Genomic DNA, 18,068 nt, shown 5'->3' with positions numbered 1-18,068 from the left:
TGTGCATGTTTCAGTTTACACTATACAAAAATAGTTAAAATACATTCCAGGTAAACATGTTACATTAAGAAATAGTACTAGTAAGAAATTGGCACTGAAAGGAAAAATGCAAAAGTATTTTCAACATGAAAACACAAGACAGTGGAACTGGAAACTCTTGGATAAAACATTACATAACCCATTTAGCTCTATGGGGAGGGGGACCCTCTGTTAACTGACATGTCTGTCGGTAATAACTTTGTTTTCCCTAAATTCATCTAAATTACCTAGCATCATCCCAAACAGGCACTTAAAAACTATTAAACTAAAACAAGTATTACTCTAGTTATGACTGTGTTTTAAGAACTGATGTGAATGTAACTTTAGAAAGTAATTTTCATTTTCTGAAGGAATTTGAAGCTACCAGTAGTATGTGTTCACTTTATCAAAGCAGATTTCATGCTACCCAGTATTAACACAGAATTTATTAAATATAAATTCAGTTTTATAGTAACTGATAGGTTTTTAAAAATCATTAATACATAATGATCAAGAAATTACTACTTTTTGACAAATGTAAATGACAGTTTTTATTGCCTACAAAAAAACTGTGTACATGTTGTTTAGAAAAAAATGACTAGAAGAAAAAGTCACTGGAATACAAATGAGATGAATTTGTGCAAACTGCAACTTAACATGCCTTACACGATTTCTTTATAAATTAGGACAAAATTGTGCATTGGTGGCAAAGGTTTTGATAACCTATGAAAGTTAGGTTCTAAATTCCTATGCAGTGTGACTCAGTTAAAATAGAGCCTAGAATTCCTAACTGGGAATAGCCACTCGAATTATACTACATACTTCTGCTACATTCTTTCACGAACATGTTAATGCCTAAGACTATGCAATTTAGCACTTTTTTCAACCTCAACAAGGATTTTTATCTTTAAGGCTGTAATAATTAAATAATATTTATGTTACTTCTAGGATCATTTCTCCCTTTTTAAAATCTCTATGAAAACAAATCTTTTGTCAGATCATTTGAAATTCATATAATAAAGATAATTACCACTGCTTTTAAAAAAATTGTCCAGCCACGTTAAAAATTTAAGAGTTCCCAAAAATCCCCTCACTCAATTAATTATGCACTGCTATTCTTAAAGTATGGCCATTTCTTTCTCTTGGGTAGAAACAAGAGGAGGTTCTGTATGTCTTAACATCCCACCTAGGTGACATTCTATAAACCAGTAGTTTAGCAAAGCATTTCAGAAATCATAATGATTTCTACACAGAAATTTCCTTTTCTGTAAATTAGTCCAGGCATCTGTTTATTCATACTTATATAAACATAACTTTTAGAATTCAATAATTTTAAAAGTCTACTTCAATTACTTACACAAAGAGACCAACCAGAATATTACACACTTGGGAATTTTAATATTATTATGTCATACAACTTCATGTATACTGTAATTGTCCCAATAGAATCACAAAATTATGCCAAATAAAAAATATATAATCACGTTTCCTCCTTTAAAACAATGAAGTAAAAGTAATTTATATAAAGTAGCTTAATTAACCAGTTACAATGGAATCAAAACAAAACAATTTCTCCAAAAATGGAAAAAACCTTAAGAGGCCAACTCCCTCCCTTACAAAACTAAAATATGCATTATGTTATCTCTGGGTCATGTGCCAGATGCCTCATGAGGATATCAGACCACATGAGAATATAAGCACTACTTTAGGAAAGGGATTATGTCCCCTTTACCATAACATCCCCAGTGCCTTGTGTAGTGCCTGGCATTTAGTAGGCACTCAAGTATGTGGAATAAATGAACCATGCTAAAAAGTAAGCTGTGTGAATTAAATTTTAAAGTAGTTCTCATTGTAAGATTTTAGTTATTAAAACAATGCAATATGTCACTGTTACCAGGTCTAGTCCTAATTATAGATTATCTAAGGAATTCTTTCAGCACTATCTTTATTAAATTCGTCTTCCACTGGATAGGGTTCTGTCTGCTCATAGCAGGTATCAAAATTCCTACATAGTCACTAATGGAGCAGGCAGTGAACAGATAATATTCAAAGGATCAAGTTTAAACTGCTAAAGCTACCACCTCAAAATTAGCCATTAGGTCAAATCCCATTGTAGTATCTGTCAGCTTAGGTTGAACCTGAGGAAAAAAGATGTAGGGCATTTTGGTGTGACCTGATGGGAAGTCTTCAAGGAGGTACCTAAAGCAGCAACAAATCTTGAGTTTAGGGGAATTAGACATATTAAAATAAAAAGCATCAAGTCATGGGTCATATAGAAGGGTAGGCAGGCAAGATGACACCTATATGGGAGAAGGGTCTTAAGTACGGAGAAAGGATACTCAAAAACAAACTTCACCTCTTGTACAACTTTGCCTAAGACTGGCACTGAAGATGATAACACAGGTAAAAAGTTACAGATTGTGCTGAGATTGACAAATAGGCGTATTTTTATGTAAACTGAATGTAAATCACATAATTGTAATACTAGCTATAGCCTTGAGATGACTTATTTTAACAAGAAGAAATGGATAAGTGATTTGCCCAAAATCAAGAGTTTAAAAGACACCAGAATCTAATCACTTTCCTCCTAGTCCAGTGATTATTTTCATGTCAACATACCATCTCACTTCAAATATCTTAAAATAAGGAACATCTTAAATGCACTGAAATAATTATTTTGTTAATTTACCTATTTTTAAGCATCAGATATTCTTAAAATATGGACAAGACTTGGAAAATTTTATGAAATATCACTTTAGCTGTGTTAAGAGAACTAGCCAATACTAGAGACTGAGACTTTTTCCCTTCATTGTTTAAAAAAATTAAAGTCTTCCCCATCCTCACCCCAAAATCTCATTTAAAATACATATTTTTAAAAAAGTTCTGTGTTTTTTTTTTTAAAGTGATGTTCCTGATCTGTCAGTAGAACCACCACAGTGAGAATGTATCTTACTGAGCTAGCCAAATCTCTCCCAGTCCCCATTTTTGACCAACCAGTGCTTCACAACGCGGGAAGACCATAGGAATGCACTCCATACTGTGAAACTCTCAATGAAGGTCAAGGGTTCACACAGGGCTTAGCCTTCAACTTGGTCTCTTTAACACCTACTAAGCTAACTGGCTCAAATAATCTTTAATACCAGAATTAAAATTATTTTCAAAGACTGAAGTTCAAGAAAAGGTTTAAAGTTTTTCTAGGAAACAACAATCTGACACAGGGAGACTAAATTTAATTCCTATGAGAATTTTTATACATGTTAAAATGTTTTTAAATTATTACAAAAATTTAGTAGCATGTAAATACAGCCCACAATGGTTGCTATAATCTTCATTACATACCAGATCTCCATTAACAGGAAAAGCAATTCAGAGTATTATAGGAATTTATCTCACATGGAAAGTAAACGGCCTTTTAATAATTTTCCATTGCCCTGTCTTTTTTTCCATTTTTTTCCTTTTATAGAAAAAATATAATATTTTGGGGAACATGACTATAACAAATAGCAGTGGAAAGAGGAAGAAAACCTTTATGAACAGTGTAAATTTACATTCATTAAGGGTGGCTGAAACTAGAGGACATGATGCCTACAAGAAGAACCTACAGAAGCTCAGAAATTTGCGTTCCCTCAATGTTTCTGTAAAACCAATAGTGAAATCTCAACTGAAGTTATAATTAGTATATATATATGATTAGATAAAACAGAATAGGGAGGATTCAAAAGCTTCATTAATTTGTTTCACACCAAAGTTCACAACTGGTAAGAAAAATAGGAAGTAATCAACTGCATGCACCAAAAACCCCAAGAAATAAATCTCAGGTATTCAATTTCTTTTTCACAGGCATTGCTAGTTCAAAAACCAAAACTCAGGGAATACTGGCACTTCGAGGAAAAAAAGTTTCCACTGTCATTTTTAAAATAAGCATTCAAGATAAAAGCTAACAGTTTGGATGGAGCAGAAAAATTAGGTAATGCTAGAACAAATGCTAATAATTTAGTGTAATGTACAAAAATTACCACTTTTACTTAAGTATGCCTTAAGAAAAAAGTACAAATTGTATTTACATAATTATACACTTTGTCTTTGACTTCTTTTTCTTCTTTTTACCATCTTTGCTCATCTTTTCTTTATGTTTTCGAATTTCTCGAACTAATGTATAGAAGGCATCGTCAACACCCTGAAATATATAACAAGTATTAAAATGTGAATATATATGATGGTTTGAGGTGTACAGATAGTAGAAAAGATGTATCACCAATGGAAGCATCAATACTGAGAAAGAATAAGGACACTTTACATTTTTCTTTAGGCAAGTGAAGACATTTATGCCTTTTTAATGTCTTCTTCATGGATATTTTGTCAATATTATAAATAGGAAACACTAATTTTAACCAAAGGCAATGAAAAGTAATAGCACAGAATCTTACATAAGCTTCACAAATGACATTTTACCAGAACTTAATCTGCTACTAATTTTTACATATTGGCACACCCTGGTAACCAAAATCCATATGCATGAGTGCGAGTATGTATTTACACTTAATTATCCCTGAGTTTCTAGACATTAGATATTAAGCCATGCAAGTATAAACTGTTTCATAAATATCCACAATAACAATATTTGAGCTCTAGTTCAATATTTATTTAAATTAGATTTAGGTAATAACCAAGAAATGAACAGTATTTGAATATACTTCCAGTTTTTCAAATATTATATATTGATGTGGTAAGGCACTGGTTTCAATTATACTCAATCATACAAATAAGGAATTTAAAGTAACCCCAACACAAGACACAACTTTGAGCTAAATTATTTAAATAGTGGTGTAATTTACCAATTTAAAGAAGATTCTTTTTTATTTATTATTGTTTTAGTTTCTGTTTAGTATATTACGTATTCAGAAGTTGGCCACATAAAGCCAAAAGCTACTTCTTCAAAGAAATATCCATTTGGTCATTGTGTCCCAGATCTATTTGTGATCAAAGCAATGTATCTAAATCAGTATTGGATGAAAGTGATTATAAGACAGAATAATTTTCAACCTACTAATTCATAACGTGAAAGTGGCACTCTTATTATGGTAGCAGGACAGTGCAATACTGAAATAATACAAAATCTATACATAAGTCAACTCTTCTCATGTCCCTGTTAGAGCAAATTAAATATGAAAGTAAAATTTAAAAAATTGAAGAAAAATGTAATCGATAACACTTTAAAATCTCTTCACCTGAGTAGTATTTTTAAAAGCCTGTTAACATACTGATATTTTTAAACCTAGACACTAGAGGGAGTCCTAGGCATGAACACCCAACAAATGAAGTATAAATCAAGTCACCTAAAGAACAATGAAAATGGGGCTTTTACTCATTTCAGCCATCTGTGTTGATATTCATATCAACACATTTGTTACATTATTTTGAAAATAATTTAAAATTTAAGTGATATTTCTTTATTGTATTACTAAAATCTTCCAAAATTACTATTTCAAAATCATAGCAAAATTAAATGAGGGCATTTCAGGTTTACATTTAGCTAATTTTCAAAACAGATCTAAAATTCAAAAAAAGCATTACCAATATTTTTAAAGTGAACAGAGTAGTAATGAGAGGCCTGCTCACATTTAAACATTTATCTTACTAACATGTATTAGTAAGATAAAACCCAGCATTATTGACTTGAATACCAGTGATTAAAAGTCCCCCAAAAAAGCCCCCAAGCTGCACTCATTGAATGCTCCCCATTTTGTGATACTATTACTGATACAATGTATGTTTTGTTTCACCCAAAGTAGTGAGGAAATGTGGTAAGGCAATTTGTTAGCAATACAATCAAGGCTTAATATATATAAACCTTCATGCTAATCTTAACAAATAAAAAGCAAAAACTTATAATGATATAATAAGAAAAAATTTTATAGCTCACCAACCCCTGACTAATTTATAATCATAAATACTTAGAATGGAATACTTAAAAGAGGATCTAATCCACCTCACTTAAATTTCACATATTTTCTTTGATCAGATACCGTACGTAGTCTACTCTATTTCAACTTTTATAATGAAGAAAAATGTTAATGGTACTAAAATAGTGAAGCAGATGAAATGAAAAGCCACAAGACGGATATAGAGAAGAATACATTCTAAGTTGAAAACAATACAAGTATTTAGGAGACAACAAAACCAAATCTGTAATATTATCTTCTTTTAATATTCTGACAAATACTTTAGGTTCATATTGCACTGAACTTCCCTTTCTATCTAATCTTACCGAAATTAAATAATTTCAACTATTAGGGAAATGTTACAATTAATCAAATCAAAGCAGTAAATGCCTTTTTGTATACAGGAAGTAGTCATTCTCATACACACATATATAAGACAAAGTAGAATCCCAGTAATTATTTTGTTTAAACTCATCCATTTTTGAACTAAAAAAACCTAACTGGTTATCTATTTATCATTGTCAAATTAATTTTGTAAAAATATTTTTATTTAAAATCATAACTATTAACAAATACACTTTTTTCTTTCCATCCATGTCCACTGAAAAGAACAAGGATTCAATTCATCGTGTCCAACAACGATCTGACATTCACAATACATATGCACTGAAAATACAATTTGCACAAATGAGGTATTTTAGAAAAGTATAAGATTCCATCTGTTTAAATAAAAAGTAAAGCACAACACTTATTCTAAATAGTTCTACTTTAAAAAAATCACCCAATAGTAAGATAGTGAGGAGAAAATAAAAAATTAAAACTAGATTAAATTTAATTAAAAATTAAACTTAACACTTAAATCTGGTCATGGCTATTGTACTTTAAGAAGTTTGACTTTTCAAATTGCATTGCAATGGTAAATTTCACCACACCTTCTAAATTTAGATATTGCCTTAAATAATGATATTAAAAAATATCAAGAGTTCATATCTCAATAAAAATTAATGCCGGTCATGTTTTATTTCCTCTTCTAAGTTTAGATTAGTACTAGACTACATAATATCTTTTGGGACAAAAATCTATTCAGATGTATATGTTATACTTTTGGGAGCCACATTAATTATTTCTGACCTTAAATTCATATAATAAAGACTACCTACCTTTAGTTTAATCAGCACAATAAATGATAACCTACAATTTTACCTCATGTTCTTACAGAACATTTATTACAAACAATAGACATCCAAATCTTAAGCTTTGGCATAAAGTTTATGGCATCTATTCCACGAAATGTTTTCTGAGAGACCAAATTTAATATGGGTTGATTTAGAAAGGAAATTGAGAAATTTCACATAGTAAAATCCAATTGGGCAGCTATTAAGTGCCAGGCACCTCATTAGGCCATGGTCATACAAAAATTAAAAACATATGATTCTGGCTCTCTAAGATTTTACAGTACAGCAATCACATATAAAAGAGGCTATTTCAATATAATAGGGTAAGTGTATACCGGTTAAAAACAGTATACTGGGAATACACAGGAAGGACATTATACTCAGTCTAAGAGGCTGAAGAAAGATTCTTACAGAATAGATTACAGAATCATCAAAGAGTGTTAGCTAACTAATAAGACTAGGGGATACAAGGGAAAAATACTAGTATTCCAAACAATAACAGCAGCCACATCTCAAGGAATGATTAAGAAAATACATGGTATTCATTTACAAAAGGACAAAAAAATTTTCAAGGAGTGTTGAAAAAGGCTGGAGGGTAAGAAGATGTTAAGAGCCATCTATTAAAAACATGCTAAGAAATCTGATTATTTTATTCCATCCTTAAAAGGAAGTCAGTGCCTGAATTTAAAGGTAAGAGAACGGTATTTAACTGTAGCTCTCTCGTTGCACTGTGAATGAAGGCAGCAACAGGTAAACCAAGTAAGTTTTATCAGACAGGAAGAAAACAAAGGGGCCTAAACTAATAATATGGTAAAAGTTAGAATTTAACATCACAGGAATTTGTGGTTGTCTCCACATGGGGTTGAAAAAGAAGGATGGAGGGGTCATCTGAAGACTCCCAGGTCTCTAATTTGGGTAAAAAGTGATGTTGATACCACCGAGTTAGGATTGTTAGAGTGGCCCTTTTCCACCTTCTGGTCCATTCAGCCTTATTACTCTATTCAGTTTCTTAGTATTTTTTCTTTCTAGACCCTATGACAAATGTAGTCTATAGCCACGAAAACTGCCTCAATTATAATTAATATCCATTAAGTTAAAAATAAAAATATACTAATTATGGAAACTACAGATTTATTTTTTAAGACATTTTATTTATACTTTAGTTTCTTCCTGGAAATTTTTAATTCATTTTTTTACCTCGTATTCCCCTTCACCATTTTCACCTGTCCCTCCCCACCCACCTCCCTTTGGGGTTGCTTTCAGTAATTCAAATTAAAAACCCACATCTAGGTAGTTCTAAAGCGGTTGCTACTTTGTTACCTTTGAAAGACATCTTGCTTTCTGCCAAGATTAATATGCTGAACTTACCAGGTTACATTACAATGCATTTTTTAATTTTCACACAGCCAGGAGTCTTTTCTTCTTTGCTGATTTTTTTCAATCTGTATTGTCGGATCTCTCTCACCAATGTATAAAAAGCATCCTCCACTCTCTGCATTGTAAAACACAACTTCTTTAAAGTCTGTTTCATTGGTAATGATAATTTATTGGGACAGCCATGTGCAAGAAGTTTGAAATTATGAGCTTTACTTGAGAATTTCTTTTTAAAACAGACATGAGATTGCTTGACTAAAACTGGGGATGCAGTTTTAAAATATGGCTTGAATCCTGGTTTGTTCTTTAAAGTCAGTTTTGTAATGGAATTAGAATTAAAAAAATTAAATTAGCAATTAGAGGACATGATGAAAAACTTAAGTACTTGTATTAATGCAATCGTATTAGTTTGCTAGTCAGAGAATTAATGAAAACCTAAAGTTAGATTTAAATTATTTCTTGGACTTGGGGAAAACAGATGCTTTCTGTAGCACTGACAACCCTGCATGGGAAGTGAGGAGAAAAGTGGTACAGAAAGGATTTTAACCTTTGTTTAAAAAAAAAACAAAACAACTCCACACACATACACACCTCAAAAAAAAGTCAGGCCAAGAGACTGGAATCTTGAGTTCTATCTTTAATGACAACACTGTCCAGCAAATTACTAGGATGGACAAGTGGAGCTGAAACTGAGACTTTTGTACATGGATAACTACATTATTTAAAGAAAAATGCTATGTGAGGGCTGTTTACTGTAAAATTCTAAACATTATGAATTGCTTAACATGAAACAGTAGCAGTGCATTCTGTATCCTGGTTACAAGTCTTAAGAATAATTTTTAGAACAGTATCCAATTATACCGGCCTTATACTTTGTATTGTAATTCAAATACACTAAACAGGCAAAAGGGACTTCTGCTTAAGACCGTGGAAAGAAAACTATGATGATAAACACAATTGTATATGGCCATATATTTGGAGATCAATGAAGTTTTTTATGTCTTTTCTAGTCCAAAAAATTAGGCCATGGCCAAAGAGGACAAAGTGTTAAAGGTACTGCTAGTCTGTCCAGAAAACTATACCATCAAAGGAGAAACTTACATTAAAAAAAAAACAAACAAAAAAAAACCCCACACAAATATTAATCTACCATGTAGTGCAAATTAATTTAAAAGATGTAATATCTGTGTGGATTCTCCTCAAAGAATGAAGTAATAAGTGCTTTGGAAAGCTGGTCTATTTTATTGCACATTTTACTTTAAGCTTAATTTTTTTTTAATTTTAATTTTAGGAATGACTGACTTACTATGGGGATTGGAATATTTTAACTTTCTGGGATTGGTAACATCAGTCTATGAACTGCGACCAAATGCTCTCGGCGCCTAAAAAGCTAATACGTACAAAATGTATGATTTATAGTTTTAAATTAACTCTACGATTGGTAAGACCAGTCTTCCTATAAACTAAATATGACCAAATGCTCTCAGCACCTAAAAAGCTAATACATATCAATTTTATGATTTGTAGTTTTAAATTAAATCAGGCACAGAGATTGACCATTTAAGTATTGACTGAAGTAGGTCAACAGCTAAGGCTTAATTTTTGCTTGCAGAAGTCATCGCACATCCATTGCTTATAATAGTTAAAAAAGAAAAAAAGGCACTTCAATTCTTTAGGGTATATTAATTTTTTATAAATCTCAAAAATATGTCAAGAACTGCTTCACTACAGTTTGGTAAATTTACCATTAAAGTAAAACTTTAACTTAAAACTCATTAAACTCAGTTTCAGTTGAGAAGTGGGCATTTAAATATGTTGATTATATGTTGTGTAAAACGTGTATCTCAGGCCCTGACCAGTGTGGCTCAGTTGGTTGGGCGCCCTCCTTCAAAATGAAAGGTCGCCAGTTTGATTCCCGACTGGGCATGCCTGGGTTACAGGTTCAGTCCCTGGTCTGGGAGCACAGGGGAGGCAACCAGTCTACGTTTCTCTCTCATATCAGTGTTTCTCTCCCCCGACAGGGCACATTCAAGAGAGAAATAGGGCACTGTTTCTCTCTTTCTCTTTCTTCCTCCCTTCCCCTCTTTCTAAAAATAAAATCTTAAAAAAATAAGTACGTTTCAAAAGTTACTTATATCACCCAGTGATATATATCTATTCAACTACCTCATATAAAAAAATCACTGTAGTCCAAGAAAATTTGTATCTTATTGTTAATGGACTCAATTTAATCAACTAGCTAGCTATGCTCACTACAAAATAAAAATTTCCAACCATTTTTTGAAATCATTAAATATGTTGGTACTTTAAATTACATAACTACTTGTACCTGTATATAAATTTTTAATATTTTATATATTTACCATTAATTCTCAAGGAGAGGAATTATTTTTATTCCTAAGTCTTGAAAATATATTTATATTTGAAATGATCAATGTTCAATAATATAAGTAATTTAAGACATCAAAATAACTTTCATATAGCATGTAAAATGTAAAGCATGAACTGGCATTTATGATATCTGCACAATTCTCTTTCAATTTGAAAATGTTATAACAGGAGAAATTTAAATATATAAATTAAACAAACCAGGTAAAAGCTCATATTTTTTAAGAATGTAAAGATTTACTCCTGTTTCTGAGAAGTTACAAGGTCAATGTAGAAGGACTTAAAACATGCCATAGAAAAACAAGATTTTGATCCTCTATTAATTTAGCAGAAACAAAGTTTGATTGTAACTTATTTCTAAAATCATTTTGAAAGAGTCTACTTTATAAGTGTGCACATCCCCATCACCAATACCAGAATTTATGATTTTGTTTCCAGCAATGCAGAGAGAGAATTGGAAGCCAATGATTAAAGAGATCACTACCCACCACCAAAATATTCAGTATTATGACCTCAGTGGCTAAAATAACAGTGAAATACAGTTATTCCAAAGTGACTTTTTGCTGATTTTTATTACTAGGAATTTGAATTATATTTTAAAGAATCAATTATTTACCATATTTTCTCAGATTTAAATATTTCTTTCTTGGTAATATGCTTCAAGGTCTTACTGACATCAAGAGGTTATCCTTGTGTGTACTTTCAACTACTGGCATTGGCACAGAACATTGGTTTCATATTCCAAAACTTGTAGGTAATTTTTAAAGTATAGCTGAAACATATTCAATACCCAACTATGACTGATGCTAAGTTCTTTTACTGTCACTTAATGATTTATTCCTGAGAATACAGGTTATTGCCACATATACTCATTTTCAAATGTCAGTTACCAAACTTTAAGAACTGAAAATACCTTTTAGAAACAAAAGTGCACAAGTTTGTACATGTAAATTTTTAAAAATATTTGATGATATTTTCAGCTCAGCTATTATCTGATAACATAGTTGTGAGACTAAGGTATTTAGGGCATTCCATACGAGAGAAAGAACTGTTGTTAACAGCATCATTCTCTATCCTGGTGTCTATAATGCTTTCATTAAGAGATTTCATTTTAAAACTAGTATATGTTCCTTGTGAATGGCTTATTATCTGCAAAAATTCTCCCAAATTCTTTCAAGGAAGTAACACTTCAAACACCATAACGACAGACAAATGTGAGAATACTAGTCTTCTTTGGGGAGAGGGATGGGAGGAACAAGATGTATTCTAAAAAGCAAATTTGCACTGCCAAATTTCTCAAATAACCTTGCAAACTATAGCCCATCTTAGGTATTACTGAAATGCAGCAATACCACTAACTGGGAGGCTTGGTATGGTGCACAGCTGGTACTCAGTAACTGTTCTATTTTTAACTCACAAAATGCTAAAGTCCAAAATATTGATCTCATGTACACAAACTCAACTACTATTAAACAAAGGCACATAAGGTCTTTGGTTTGGTTTGTTAAAGCAATTTGGTCAAAAGTTTTCTTTAACGGAGGTCTTGCAACAACTAATTTTAGGTATCTAGAAATTAACAACAAAAACCAGGACATAATCACTCAAAATTTTTAAGTTCATAAAACTAATTTTCACATTATGCTCAAGTTGAGACTTCCAAAAAGCAAAAAAGCTGAATCAGCAGTAGCAGATACTGCTGAGAATTCTGCTTGTCATCCACTTTCCTGAACCTCCCCACTTTTGATTTTAGCAGACGGGAAAACACACAGCTGACTACCACGGTGCCAATATTTTGGTTTCAACAGCCTTTGCCAACGCTGCCATGCAATACCCAAGGAAGCCAGGAAAATCTGGCAATTCCAACTGCCTAGATCAATATAAACTAGGTAGCAGTTTTTACACAGTAGGGATATAGGGACCACGTACAGCATACTAGCAGAAACTAAAAATTACTTTAGCCATTCAGATGTGAACTAAAATGACTGTAAATTAATATAGTTCATTATATCCTAGCCGTGTAGTGGCCTTTTTAAAGTTAGTAAAATATATATTCTGCATTCTTACCTTTAAAAAGTACTAGAAGAAATTTCCCTTTTTTTCCCCCCTTCTACTTCCCTTTCACAGAACATTTAAGTTTTACTTTAAATTTTTACAGGCTAACATTAGTAAATTTAAGTTGAAAAGTCTGCCCTAACTTCTAGTGTTGAATCAATCAATACAGTTCCCCAGAGAATAATACACTACAGCCAGAATGCCAAATGTAGCCACAGTCTATTTTTTTTCACTGCCCAAAAGCTAGGAATGACTTTTGCATTTATAAAGGATTATAAGGAAAAAATATAATGAATGCCCTTTCTGGCTCACAATGCTTCAAGTATTTATTATCTGGCCCTTTACAGAAAAAGTGTGCCAGTCCCTCACTTATATCTATGAGAGGCTCTAAATGAATGTCCTGTTCCTACTAACTTGGACATAATCTCTTTGGTGTTTGTGTTTTAGGTTCATGCTCAAGACCAAAACTTGGGACATAAAATAAGTAGCTGTTAATAATATACAACAAGGATATGCTATTTATTTTGTTCAAATAACAAATAATAGCAAACAAATAACAAAATATTCTGCAGAAAATAGGGCTTAAAATTGTCACACAACACTGGAGATGTAAAATTTATAAAATTTAAATGTTTCATTTTATAATCTCTACAATTAGTACTTGAATAAATCTTTATAAAGTCTTTCAAAAGCATGCAAATATCAAATTAATTTCAACAGAAGATGAATAAATTTCTGAAAGGCAAATCAAGTCTATGTAATAAAAAAATCAAAGATTAGAAACTAAATATCAAAGTTATAGTTTAGCAACATTAATTACATAAAGATGTCAATAAAACAGGATATATAAGAAAAGTTGAGCACTTAGGTTAAGAAATAACATTCTTTATTATCACTCTATATTTTAATTAGATGATACACATAAATGTCTACAAAGCAAATTTAAGTTAATTCACTTCCATATCATATATACTACATACATCTTTCCCAACCGCCACCCCACAATAAAAGTATAAAACCTAAAAATCTATTCTAAAAGGAAACCAGGTAGTTGTCTGATTAATTATGAATGCTGTGGTATATTAAAGCATTAACATTGAACACTAAGAATTTACACATAGTACTTCTGCGACAGTAACTATACAGCAAGGAGAGAAGACACAGCTATTTTAGGTTCATCAAATGAGAAGTGGAGGGCAACCCTGGGAATAGCAAGACTTCCTTTTATTGTTCTCTACTGCCTTCCTACTCCAACTATGGTCCATACACCAAAATCAGCATCACCTGAGAGCCTGTCAGACACTCAGAATCACAGGTCCCAGCCTAAACCCACTGAATTAGAATCTAGATTTGAACGAGAAGTCCAATTCATTCATATGCACATTAAAGTATGAGAAGCATTGTTCTATTTGCAATTCTTTACATTAGGCAGTCTGTTTTTTTCTTTATAAAATTTAAAATAAAATATTACCTAGTTACAAAAGTATTTTTTAAAAGTTACAAATAGTGCAAGTTAAAATGTATAATCTAAGTGGAAGGTTTGCAAATGTTTTCAATAAAATTCCTTTAATTTTATATTTGCAGATTTTTCATAAGAAAATGCTGGGAGAAAAAATTGTAAATATTATGTTTTTTGAATATCTCCCCTCTTAATGGAAAACAAGGAATCTGGTCAGAGAAGACCGGTCAAAAGAAAAGAACAAAAAAGAAACCTCCTCTCAGCCTTTGGACCTGGGAATGAATGTGAATAAAATCTTAATTCTTCTAAAAGTGAAGTGCTGTATATCAAGTCTTTTTTTAACCAATAAATCAGGTTTTAAACTAAGATGTTTGTACTACAGTCGAACTACAGAAATTCAGCTTTTAATCCTAAAACAAAGACTTAAAATAGAATTCACTGTTTTTTCACTGTGTACCAAATTTGTACAAGTAGGAAGCAGTACATTTCCACTGGGAAAATAGACATATATTCTAGCTGAATGATGGGTTTACTTTTAAATTTTAACCCCTTTACAAAATTCAATGAAAGTTCTATAATGCCTGTTTTTATAAATTTAACATGTAATGAGTTTACAAATTTTCTTAACTCCTAGTATTACAGTTTTCTGGCCTCACAGGTACATGTAACCAAAGCCCAAAACAAATGTTCATCTTGTATGGAACATAAACTAACCAATTTCTTAGTATATGAACATTGTATTCCATCATATCCTTATTTATTATTTCTTTCTAGGATTTTCTTCTATACTTTACACTCTTATTTCATACAAATAGGTTAAATAACAAACTGAAATTATTGTATTTTACCTAGAGAAAAAAAGTTACTTTTAAAATACAGGATTTTTTTAAAAATGAAAGATCAACCTGGCATTAATTTTTGTCAGAACAACGTAGTGAATGAGTGAGAATTTCTATTTATTTTCTAAATGTTCTCCTGCTTTAATGAAAACTTTCTCCAAAAATAAATATACCCTTAAAAAAGTTCTACCTAAGGAAAATACCTCAAATACAACAAAATTTAATCTAGAAACATAAGACTCTTAATGACACTTCTAAAATAGGAACTCAATATCTGTTCCCCTGTTCTTTCACTTTATAAATATAACAGCCAAAAGAAAAAAGAAAAAAAAAAATCCCACATTTCTTGAATCCTGAATGTAAGATGTACTGAGTTGAAGAGAATGTTCAATGTGGAAAGAAACCAAAGCCAAAAGTAATACCATGATTAAGAAGCACTGCTCTCTCTTCTCCTTAAGGGAACATTTACCAAATAAATATTGTTTTACTTCCTATTTTAGTATAATAGAAAAATTGATAAATTACATTGAACAATACGAGTTTTGCTCTCAGGTATATACATTTATTTATGTTCTTGCCTTTCTGCTCCCTAAGTAACATTATTAGGAGATATATTAGTAAACGATAATTAATAATTAAAATCACTTGATATAGTCTGCAGAGAATAGATTTGTATTTATTACAATTTTACTTACCTGTCTTGTCTTTGCTGATGTTTCAATAAAAGGAATTCCGTAACTTCTTGCTAAGTCCTGAGCCTGTTTTGTGTCTACTGTTCTAGAAGGCAAGTCACATTTATTTCCTACTAGGACCATAGGTACATCTTCAGAGTCTTTAACTCTTTTTATTTGTTCCCTGGGGAAGAAAAAGTTACATGAGAGGTATTAAAAATATAAAACTGTTTCAAAAATTGTACACACCTTTTCTTATAAAATATGGCTGGAAAAAAACCTTTAATGTAATTCCTGGTACCCACCACACCAAATTTTCCTTCTTTCTCCTTCCCATTATTGTTTTTCTTCATCTTAAACAGAGAACTATGTCTCTGAAAAGATCAAATACCCAGAAATATACTAAAACTACAATCTAATAGGTTCACATGCAGGTAGGTCACCTGATAGCTAAAACAGAAAAATACTGAAAATTCTAGACCAAAGAAGGTGTTATGCCTAATTTTAAAAATTATCATCTTTGAAACATATCCTATATATGTTGTTAAATATGTATGTATAGAATTAAATGTTTTTATAAAAACATGAATTACAACTTTAACATAATTTTCATATTCCTTTCTCACAAAAGAGCGCACCAAGTGGGAAGATTTTGATTTCTATGTGGACAACACTGATGTTATTACACTGTTTATTCTGTAAAAGTCCTTCTTTTTCAATAAGATGTGCATAAACTCTAAATTTGGGGTAAAATTGTATTCCTTCAAAATTTTAAGTGAATTTCAAAGATGCAGCATGAACTAAAAAGCCAGTCATTCTACAAAAATATTATCACCCATCCAAACTTCTTTTTCTCTATTACCAGACTATAGAGAAAAATATAAGAAATGTTCAATAATATGTTAAACCTCTTATCCAGGGTAACTCACTGTTAAATGAACATAGCCAATGAATGGGATATTTGCTCAATATTAAGTTTTATGAAAATAAACCCTCAAAAAACAGAATATAAACTATACTTAATAGCGATTATTTTAATAAAAGTAGTTTTAGCCTGATTTGTCAGTTTCTTTAAAAACTATAATTGTTCTAATACTTCCATCTATTACAACTTCAGAGTTGTGGGGTTTTATTTTTCCCCTCAAATATCTAATAACCCATTCTAAGAAATTCTACACTAAATATTTGATTATCTTTAAGACTAGTTGAGTGGCACTGCCTCAATTACATTTTCATATTTTTGTTGATGGTTTTCATTTCTATGGTGGTGCTAGTGTAAAGCTTTGTTTCCCTAGAGTAGAGTGGTTAAGAGCACAGGCTTTGGAGACAAACAGGCCTAGGTTTCAATCCCAGCACCACCATGAACTAAGCCATCTGGAACAAGTTACTCAACTTCTCTAAGCCTCACAAAGTTCATTTGTAAAATAAGAGATACTACCTACCTCATAATTACTCTAAAACTTAAATCATTTATCCATGGTGATTGGCAAAGACTCAATAAATGGAAGATATAACTTCTCCTCAAAGTCATTTTATTACAATCAATTTAAACCCACCTATAATGGTGAATATCTTCAAATGATTTAGTATTATTTATGGCAAATACGCAAAGAAAGCCCTCCCCAGTCCTCATGTACTGGTCCCTCATTGCACTGTACTCCTCTTGACCTGCTGTGTCGAGAATATCCAAGAGACAGGTTTCTCCATCAATTACTACTTGTTTCCTGTAGGAATCCTGGGAAGGGAGAAACACAGTCTAGATTATTGTGGTGTACTTTTACTTTTATAAAGGTGTTAGACACAACTCAAGAAAAAGAACCCAATTCAAAACTGGGCAAATGACCTGAATAGACATCTCTCCAAAGAAGATAGACAAATGGCCACTATGCACATGAAAGTATGCCCAACATCATCAGGAAAATGCAAATGAAAACCACAATGAGCTACCACATCGCAGCCATTAGGATGGCTGTTCTTTTTTTTAAAGGGAAAATAACAAGTGTTAGCAAGGATGTAAAGAAACAAGATTACTGTCCATTGCTGTGGGAACGTAAAATGATGCAGCCATTGTGGAAAACAATTTGGCAGTTCCTCAAAAAAGTAAAACAGAATTAACATATGATCCAGCAATTCCAATCCTTGGTATACAA

At 31.6% G+C, this 18,068-nt stretch overlaps 1 protein-coding gene across 3 annotated transcripts in view; it reads right to left on the bottom strand.

The window, feature by feature from the left end:
- Nucleotides 1-140: 140 nt before the first annotated feature.
- KRAS (KRAS proto-oncogene, GTPase) overlaps nt 141-18,068 on the bottom strand; it is a 38,980-nt gene continuing 21,052 nt past the window's right edge. Inside the window, exons 3-7 of one of the 3 annotated variants that reach the window (XM_054591323.1) lie at nt 17,475-17,653; nt 15,943-16,102; nt 8,512-8,627; nt 8,167; nt 141-4,195 (exon numbers count right to left, since the gene is read on the bottom strand). In XM_054591323.1, coding sequence (XP_054447298.1) covers nt 4,079-4,195; nt 8,167; nt 8,512-8,627; nt 15,943-16,102; nt 17,475-17,653 — 573 coding nt within the window. In that variant the 3' untranslated portion in view covers nt 141-4,078. Of the gene's footprint in view, nt 4,196-8,166; nt 8,168-8,503; nt 8,628-15,942; nt 16,103-17,474; nt 17,654-18,068 lie in introns of all 3 variants that reach the window. The other 2 variants (XM_054591322.1, XM_054591321.1) reach the window with 2 other exon arrangements.

This window comes from Pteronotus mesoamericanus, unplaced genomic scaffold (genome assembly GCF_021234165.1).
Source record: "Pteronotus mesoamericanus isolate MK-2021 breed Mesoamerican mustached bat unplaced genomic scaffold, CSHL_Meso_final scaffold_21, whole genome shotgun sequence".
Lineage (NCBI taxonomy): Eukaryota > Metazoa > Chordata > Mammalia > Chiroptera > Mormoopidae > Pteronotus > Pteronotus mesoamericanus.
Note: the sequence above shows the minus strand (reverse complement) of the source record. Positions and strands in the feature narration are given on the sequence as shown.